This window comes from Vespa velutina, chromosome 5 (assembly GCF_912470025.1).
Source record: "Vespa velutina chromosome 5, iVesVel2.1, whole genome shotgun sequence".
In the NCBI taxonomy this organism is placed as follows: Eukaryota; Metazoa; Arthropoda; class Insecta; order Hymenoptera; family Vespidae; genus Vespa; species Vespa velutina.
This window is the reverse complement of record NC_062192.1, coordinates 1,967,082-1,977,081: the sequence shown is the minus strand read 5'-3', so window position 1 is coordinate 1,977,081 and position 10,000 is coordinate 1,967,082. Positions and strand designations below refer to the sequence as shown.

General features: G+C 35.1%; 1 protein-coding gene and 1 long non-coding RNA gene across 9 annotated transcripts in view; one reads left to right on the top strand and one right to left on the bottom strand.

Moving 5' to 3' along the window:
* LOC124949037 (tyrosine-protein phosphatase 99A) overlaps window positions 1–10,000 on the top strand; it is a 337,582-nt gene that overhangs the window by 299,258 nt on the left and 28,324 nt on the right. For 3 of the 8 annotated variants that reach the window (XM_047493528.1, XM_047493527.1, XM_047493526.1), the window contains exons 5-6: window positions 6,813–7,000; window positions 7,120–7,234. In XM_047493528.1, coding sequence (XP_047349484.1) covers window positions 6,813–7,000; window positions 7,120–7,234 — 303 coding nt within the window. Of the gene's footprint in view, window positions 1–5,405; window positions 5,431–6,812; window positions 7,001–7,119; window positions 7,235–9,516; window positions 9,717–10,000 lie in introns of those variants that run through there. The other 5 variants (XM_047493532.1, XM_047493531.1, XM_047493536.1 and 2 more) reach the window with 4 other exon arrangements.
* On the bottom strand, window positions 5,378–6,593 carry LOC124949042. The gene is made up of 2 exons (XR_007100939.1): window positions 6,362–6,593; window positions 5,378–5,848 (listed from the first exon to the last, which is right to left on the bottom strand). It is a non-coding gene; the product is annotated as an uncharacterized LOC124949042 (long non-coding RNA).

Genomic DNA, 10,000 nt, shown 5'->3' with positions numbered 1-10,000 from the left:
TCCGTTTTATCGCTGTAACGGCGCGCCATCCGTTCCAGCCTGATCGCAAGAAGAAATGGTGGCTTGCAAGAAGTTTGGCGTAGATCCATACAACTCAGCTTAGAGATGAGATGAGAAGGAACGACGACGACGACGACGACGACGACGACAACGGCGTCTATTAGTTCTTGACGGCGTGTTTCGTGTGACTTAAACGATAGAAAAAGAAAAGAGAAATAGAGAAAAAAAAAGAGAGAGAGAGAGAGAGAAATACACGTGCAACAAATAGGTTCTACGATCAACCTTGAAATCAGAAAAAAAGAAAAGAAAAATCGAATAATTCTTATATAATTCCTTAAATAAAATTTATTTATAAAAAAAAAAAAATTATATTATTTATATATATAAAAAATTATATCCTACCTAGGATCTATCGGTTTATCGATCAATTAATCGTACTTATATCCAATCGATAATAACTCGGGCGAATAGTACATTTCTTGTCCGCTTAACGAGGAAGCTTAACGAGTAATAAAAAAGAAAGAGACGATGCAGAGTCGTGTTCGTATATCGGACATTACCATCGCGTTATCCGGAATCGACGAAGCGGAAAACTCTGGACGAGGATTTAATGTATACTCTGAGAGTTGTACGTATATGTATATTTGATATATACATATAATATATATATATATACAATATATATATATAAAAAAAAATATATATATATATATACACTTTATATAATAATCTCTCATATATTGAATAAAGATATTCTCGTAGATGGAGCGATTTTACAGGTCTTCAATTTTCCGCAGCACTGATTTCGTCAATTTTCACATACTTTTCCATTTGACTAATGCATACTTTAGAAAAGATAGAAAGAAAGAGGAAGGATAGAAAAAGAGAGAAAGAATGTAATAGAAAGAGAGAGAGAGAGGGGACGAATCATCGGGCAAAGCTTTATGCGTAGCACGATGTTCTCGCTCGCTCTCGTCACATTTTGACGACACTTTTGATGACACTGTAAATCTAGGAACGTGAACGCAGCTAACGTAATAGTCGCTCTAAACTCACAATCAGGGGCTCGTTTTTAGCGTTTCTCGCGAATTGGGACGCGGAAATGCAGCAGACCCGTGCATTGTCGAATCCAAGGGAATGTAGAATCAGAGCTATTAAACGAGAACGCAAGCACGCATACGTGCGAACGCGATCGAGGATGCGTGTACGAAGTGCTGCTACTGATGGTATAGAGCAAGGGGGAAGAAGGGGTTAAAGGGAATTGTGTATTGGTGGGGGAGAGAGAGGTGGATGGACACGAACGTGTACGTGAGCGTGTACAACGTGCGGTAGGTTCATTATGGTACCACGTGAGACGAGAATAATTATCTAGTTATCGAGACTGACCCGCATCGGCGAACAAATGCGCTCGTATCGCCCTGGAATTGCGTGTACTTGTGTCAATAACTAATTTGAATACCATCCTGCCGACTGTCATCCGAAATGTGTCGTTTCTATCTAAAAAAGCCAGTTCGTTCTCTGTATATATATATATATATATATATATATATATGCGTGCATGCGTGCGCGTGTATTTCTCTTTATCGTTCGAATAAACTCAAACACATCAATCTGCAATTCAGTAAATCGCAAGAAAATGATTTTGTTCGTAATAAGACAAAATTCGAGAATAATAATTATCGATCATCGTGAACTTATAATCGTTATAGCACGTATAGGTTGATATACGATTAGAATAATTATCGATGGGCATTGATACATTTGTAATTATCATTTGTAATATTCATTTATTCCGTTCTCATTGTTATACAATAGACGTACCATATGTGAATTAATTTGACGGAAAGATATATACACTTAATTGAAATTGAGTCATTTGTAAATTCTCAATACGTTTGTGATAATCGTAGGAGTATCGTCAATTTATTTGATATCAAGTTATCTTGTTTCCTAGATACCTAACTAGCATTAATCCAATAAATTCATTGAACTGAAATAGGATGAAGCTTTAAAGTGTATTATCTTGATCATTCGATCCAAATAGAGTCCAATGAATGAAACGCATATAACGAGGATGTTTGTTTGTAAATGTCAATATCTACTGTTGTAACTACTACTACTAGCACTACTACTACTAATCGCTATTACTAATACCATCACACTTTGTTCAGCGTTTAGATAGTTACTAACTAAGAGACACACAATTCCCTCTTGCATTCATCTTGTGAACATAGGTACGATACCGGTTACCTTAACATTCTCTTACTGTATCTTTGCGGTTAGTTATCAGTGTATGTCATAAGACGAGAGAAAGTATATCTTATCAAGATATCAAAGTGTAGAAATAAATACATGACGTTATTCTTTATTTTTCATTATAAATACATTTATAACGTGAACATCGTCGATCAAAATTAAAACGTTATTTCTAATCTATCTTTAAATATCAATAGATATACTCATAGAATTCCTTCGGTTTTAATTTGTACATTGGATTTTATTTCGTTCATCTAATTCTACTTTGAATCAGCTTTGCGTGCGAAGCAACGAGAAAGTAGAGGTTTAAAGACCGCAAGAATGAAAGAGAAAGGAAGAGAGAGACACACACAGAGAGAGAGAGAGAGAGAGAGAGAGAGAGAGAGAGAGAAAGAGAGATAAATAGAGAAATTGGGTCCATAGGAAAATGTGTGTGACTATATATATATATATATATATATGTATATTTATCTGTATATATACATATATATATATACACATATATGTATGTTCGTACGTGTTTGTATACATATGTACATATACATCTATGTATATACATGTGAGTAGTGCGTTGTACAGGACGGGAATTCACGATGGCTTAAATGAAAGCCCACGCTCCCGGATCAATAGGGCACCAACGAAACTTCTCCTACCACTTTGGTCCAGCTTCGATACGCGTATATCGCTTCTCGTTCCCGTTTACGGACCTCGTTCGGCTGTCCACCATAAATATATAGCGCAACCGAGCCACCAATTAGCCATCGGCCCACCCGTCGACGTGGCATCCGAGTTAAAGTTCCCTCTCGCCCTTTTGCCAAAGCACCGTTAGAAAATTAGAGGCGTTCTAGTATACTACAAATAGCTACCTTCTTTCGCGTGTATGTATTGTGTGTGTGCGTGTGTATGTCTATATACACACACACACACACATATATATATATATATATATATATATGTATGTACCTATTGGTTCTCAGTTTCCGATACCCAAGAGAGATTTTATGATCATCTTACAGATTTTCATGTAAGGATACTCGATATTGTTCTTATTTGTTTTTTTGTTTTATTTTTCTGTATATTTTTCTTTTTTTTTTTTTTTTTTGAGAGTAGTCGGCAATAGGGGACAGAATGAGATGGAAATATTTTTATTGGTATCATAAATTTGTACAATTTCTTGTTTTTTTTTTTTTTTTCTTACGAAAAATCAAAATCAACGATGTATTATTTTTCTTTCGTTTTTCTTTTTATTTAAAAAAAAAAAAAAAAAAAAAAAAAAAAAAAAAAAAAGTGCAGTACATCGATGTTTCGTTATTAATTAGAAAATTATTTTTTAATAATAAACCGAACAATGTTTCAATTACGCGAAACTACAATAGAGCATCGTAGTAATCTCGGAGGAAGACATCCCATTTCCATGATTGATATTATCCAGGTGATGGCATTCGAATAATTTTAAATAACGAAAAATTACAATGTACTCATACCTATTTGGAAATAAAAATATGAAAGGAATATTTATTTCTGCATCAATAAAATTAGTTTGACGTTTAATTTGTTTCTTACTTTTTCATTTTATAACATTCTCTTTTCATTTTCTTCGTTTCGTCGTTTTCTAATATAACAGAATTATTCTTAATTTTATTAAAGGAGTACTCTGTTGCGCTATATATCGTATATATATATATATATGTAAATGATATGGATTTTCGATTTGGAAAATGCTACATTTTCGAGAAATAAGAAAAAGAAAAAGAAAATATTTACTTTTTACAGAACATCCAGCAAAAGGGTCGCTACGTATCCATTATATTTATGTTTCAAGCTTAACGATTGGAAAAACACTTATCAAGCACTAATATCCCTCTCGTACGCTCCGTCCCGTTACTAACACCACCCCTACCCTCTTTCTCTCTTTCCCTCTCTTTCTCTCCGTCTCTCTTTAAAAGCATTTTACCGTTCTTTGGCAAAAAATCTGTATGTCCGATAATTTCTCACGAAAGCATAAAATCCAACGGCACCGTCATAAACTCGACGTCGCGCCGCGAGGTAATAATAAGTTAACGCAGATTTAACGTCGGTAAAAAATGTAGCTCACATTTATCGTAGAGCTAAATTGCTCGGCGAAGTGGCGAGCGGAAATCGCCTAAAAGACTTATCACTTTCTACTTATCGCGCCAACACCTGAACCATACTAACAAAGCCTATGTACTCGTTATAACTCGGTGTCTCATTCAACGATTATTTATCCGTGAATTCATAACCGTGAATTCTCATAGAGGATATATTCTCTTTTATTTTTTCATTATATCTTTTTCCTTTTTCTTTTTTTTTTTTTTCTTTCTTTGATATCCTAAAGATCACAGAAAGCTATCTTTAGAAGAGCGTAAAAATAAATCGACTGATACGATATACTATTCGAGAGAATTCAAATTTGAAACGTATTTTTAAATTTGAAATATTCCTAATGTGTCTCTTTGAAACCGATATATACTTTTTTTTTTCGTTTTTCCCTTTTTATTTTATCTCTCTCTTGTTTTTTTTTCTCTCTATCTTTTTCCTTTATTCGTTTCATTTTCAAACATAACACCGATGAAATTTGTATAGTCAAAATGAAGGAGGACGCATCGTAAAATAGCTTTTTAATTACCAGGTATATGTATTAATTACAGACACGTATTTAGGCTGCAATATATTGATAAATTATAAATGTACGTTTCCGTCAGTAATCTAAATTATTGTTTTCTCTCTCTCTCTCTCTCTCTCTCTCTCTCTCTCTCTCTCTATCTACATTACCTTCTCTACGATTCATTAAGAACTTGCGTCAATTAGGGTGCCACAAAGTTTCGTTCGACGTATATAACGTGTAACTCGATACCATTCTAGCATGGTCAACTTTGCTTTCTATCTCTCTCCCTCTCTCTCTCTCTCTCTCTCATGACGATCTTTCGCACAATTAACACTTTACTCGTGGACATTAAGCCTCGGCTGGTGGGTTAGTTGTTTCGCATCAGTTCCGGCCACAGTGACGTACGGCGCACATTAAATGTCTTGAAATTATTTCTCCAACAATTTCTCATCTGCCATCGCGTTGGCGATGGTCATGAAAGTATATACACATACACACATACAAAATATGAGTTAGTCAACTCGTGTGTAGACTTCGTATGGAAGAGTGTAAGTGATTCGTGTTACTCTCCCTCTCTCCCTCTCTCTCACTCACTCTCTCTCTCATGTGTAAATGATTCGTGTTACTCTCTCTCTCTCTCTTTCTCTCTGTCTCTCTCTCTCTCTCTCTCTCTCTTTCTCTCTCTGTCTCTCTGTCTCTCTCGTGTGTGGAAAGGACGGAGAGTTTCAGAAGTGATGCGGACGCTAATTATTTCGAACAGCTCCCGAGTTCTGACGGGGACAACGAGCTTTCTGCCTTCGTCCTCGGCGAAAAGGGACCACGAAACACATTATCCCGTCAGGAGAATTATTACGCAGGTGTTTTTCACTCTCCTCCCTCAACATAGAAACCTTGTCTCTCCTTCCCATTGTCAGGGATTCCCTCATGGCAGAATTTAATCGGCTTAATTGCAAGATTCCGTTCCATCTAGAATTCATTGGGAAATAAAATTATATATCGTGCGATTTCTTTATTTTTTTTTTTTTTTTATTAGGATTAGGTAAAAAAAATGAAAAAAAAAAAAAAAAAGAAAAAAGACAAAAAATAAGAGAGAGAAAAAAGAATGCCTCGACTTATTGAGATTTATGATTAATTTTCTTATAAAGATCTATGAAAAATTTATGAAGAAATGAATTTCTTTCGTAAATGTACGTTCGTAAATGACTCTTCTTCTTTTTTTCATTCTTTGCCTTTCCCTTTTTTCTTTGTTTCTTATTCTTTTTTTTTTTCTTTTCTTTCTCTCTTTTTTTTTTTTTTTTTTTTTTTTTTTTACATTTTGATTAGTAATCATCCTGCAAGAACAAAAATCTTAATTAAGATAAAGTTTTGCCATATAACGCATTTGATGCTAACGTTCGTGTAAAGTGTTTGCAAAATATTTACTTGTTAAAAAGTTGGCGATATTGCGAAAAGATTTTTCCACGGTACATACGTACTTACGTATACGTACGCCGGTTGGTGCAAAGAAAGGGGAACTGTTGCGATAAAAGCGAGGAAGCTCCGAACGTTGTGACCATTAAACTTCCATTTGCAGCAATGAAACTAGCTCGAGTGTTCCAAGCAGTAAATTTATAAAAAGATTCCTTGGTAAAACTTAGAATCCGATTGAGATTCTTGCAGATGGTCGACCGTGGAAAATTTCAAAATGCAGACTTCCAATGAGCACGGTCTCCATCCTGCGGAAGTTTTAATGTACCCAAGAATATTTCCATAAATTTTCTTATACGATAAAGCGGCGAAACGATTACGTGCTACGTATATACATATACATATATATATATATGTATATATATATGTATATATATATATATATATATGTATGTATATACATAGAACCCAGATGTGAATGTATGTGTAACACAAGTTTGAAAATCGCACCTTCTGTTTTCAGTTCCCGAAGGTAAACCCCTTATCACTAGCGCGTACAACACGTCGTCGACGTCTATATATTTGGCATGGAAACCACCAAGTCGTGACACTATACATGGCGAATTTCTTGGATATCGAATTGGATATAGACCGCGAGACAAAACGAATATGGAAATGAAAGACATCTACATACGAGATCCCGCAGTAGACGTAAGTTGAAGGGCAATATATAACATTGGCATATTTTTTTAAATCAATTTTCTTCTCAAATAAAACTTCTAGTTTTCTTATACATATAAATATATATGATTTATTTTTATATTTTTCAGAATCACAGTATTCATAATTTGGAAATATACACGCAGTATCTCGTATCTCTTCAAGTTTTCAATCCGGAGGGTCATGGACCAGCCACAACAGTTTCTGTGATGACCGACGAAGGAGGTAAGATTGAAAATAATCTCTCTTTTAACCATTTCTCGTATTTATCATTTTCGTATCTCGACCGAGTATCTCGAGCAGCCGATAAAACAGATTTCTCTCTAGTTTTTTTTAATCGATCGTCGATAAATAAGTTCCCGTTATATACAGACGTTAAAGAAAATTTCTACATTTACGATACGTATCGTTTATAATAATCGATTTTATCGACCGTGCGTTTCCAACAAAATTTGGAACTTCATCGAAAAAGTAAAAACGATAGATTTTGAGATTCTCGTAAGATGGCTTGATATTTGATCGAGGCTTGGCTTTAAACGTAAAACGATAAAATAATAATTGTAAATACAATTATCATGAATGAAAGATAAAGTAACGATAAAAAAAAAAAAGAAAAAAAAAAAAAAAGAGAAAAAAAAGAAAGAAAAGAAGGAAAAAGAAAAAAATTCATTCGATCCTTCATTAAATCATACGCATTACAAATTGAACATGATTGTATCAATAATATAATGATTCTCATTAATAAAAACTGAAAATATATTTCTTACGATGTTAACAATATCTTTACGAATAAATACACGTTTATTATTATTATTATTATTATTATTGTTGTTATTATTAATATTATTATTATTATTATTATTATTATTATTATTATTATTATTATGTATTATTAATTAAATAAACGTAAAACGATCGTGGCACCAAAATAGAAGAGTACGATCCTGGACTTCCTCGCGTAGTTTCTACTTCTCACCCCTCTTACCGTGTTACCCTGGAGAGCCGTCATTGGTTGAATTCACTATTGGCAAATTCACCTACTTATAACATGCTTCGAGGCAATACGCACGACGTTCGAAGAGAAGAAGAGTTTTGGAACGACTACGTAACGACGAAAATAATTTCCTTCCATTCGCGATCTTAACAATTTTAGAAAAAGATAATTTGATCCTTAAAGGACCTTAACAGTAAGGTTTTCTTTCGTACTCGAAACAGGACGGAACAGCTGGCGATCCTTTTGTATTTTTGGAACAAAGAAAGGTATCATGGCGTCCACACGAATACGAATGAGATTCTTTCAAATTTTTATCAACATTACGATAAATCAAAAGTTGGATCTCTGTCTTCGTTATTTGCAGGAGAAATAAGAAAAGAAAAGAAAAGAAAAAGGGAAAGAAAAACAAAAAAAGAAAAAAAAAAAGAAAAAAAAAACTGAAAAAGAAGAAAAAAAAAGAAAGAGAAAGGAAATGAAAAGTAAAAAAAGAATCTATACGTAAGTGTTATGTAACAAAAAAAAAAGATATCGAGTTATGACAAATGTAAGTATTTACGATAGAAAGTACCCGATGAGATAAGTCACGTGGCACCTAATACATATAAATACGTTACTGTCGGCCCATTCGGCAGCAGGTTTCCAGCTGCTCCTCTCTCGGGTTCGTCGGTGAGTACTCGTCGTTCTACGTCAACGTTCGTTCTCTCGTGAGAGGGCACGCTCCGGAATAGCCATGATCGTCTGCTCATTGTCACGCGCCCTGTTCATTCGACGAGAAATCAGAAGACATCATTGATTCTATACGCGAGATCAAAGAGAATTCTATACAAATTTTTAACATTTAAATCGTGAATTCGATCATCGAGAATGAAAGAAAACGTAATAAATGAGATAGTAAGAGAAGTTAATAACAACAAAGGGATTATTTTAAAGATGGAAGAAGAAGATGGAGAGAGAGAGAGAGAGAGAGAGAGAGAGAGAGAGAGAAAGATATACATGAAAGAAGAGGATGGTGGTGGCGGCTGAGGAGGCGGGCGGGCGGGCGGACGGGTTAGGGAGGGTGGAGGGGAATGAGGGAGGATAAGGGAGTTTAAATGGTGGGGGTAAAGGAGGGTTCAAGCTCTGTGCACGCCGTTTCGGTCGGCACTGCAGCCGCGCCTCCGCGTTTCACGATCGATTTTCCACGATTTTTCACTCCGTCTCTCGTGTGGCGGCGGCTCTCTTCCCCGGAACGAACGAGGAGGAGTTTGTCTCCGTCATTGTGTGTGTGTGTGTGTGTGTGTGTGTTTTGTGTGCGTGTGTACGTGTATGTGTGTGTGTATGGCTCGTGAGCCGCGAACGTGACGCGAGACGTACGAGACGATTCGGTCTATCGTTCTCTAGTTCAAAAAAAAAGAAAAAAAAAGAAAAAAAAAAAAGAAAAAAAAAAGAGAGAGAGAGAGAAAAGAAGAAAAAAGGGAAAAGAAAAGGGTAAAAAAGGAAGAAAAAAATAAGGGGGGGGGCGGTGGAAATCAACGAGAAAAAGAAGGATAAAGAGAGGTGAAATGTAAAAGGAAAGACGATAGAATAAAAGGGAAGAAGAAAATATATGTGTATGTATATATATATATATATATATATTTATATGTACATATATATAATACACAGGAATAGTGTTGGTTCGAGTGAGATAGGTGATGTGATTCTTTTGATAGTAAAGGAAGAGAAGATAGAGAGGTAGAGGAAGAAAGAGAAAGAGAAAGAGAAAGAGAAAGAGAGAAAGAGAAAGAGAAAGAGAGAGAAAGAGAGAGGGTAAGAGCATGGACAGAGTTAGGAGGTGTGTACTCTTCGTTTGCGTGCATGCGTGCGCGTGAGACAGAAGTAGTGTGCTCGTGAACGCCGAGCGAGCGCGAGCTCTTAGCTCGAGTGTGTTTCTCGTTTCTTCATCGTCTTCTCCTTTCTCCTTATTGTTATTGTTATTGTTATTATTATTATTATTATTATTATTATTATTATTATTA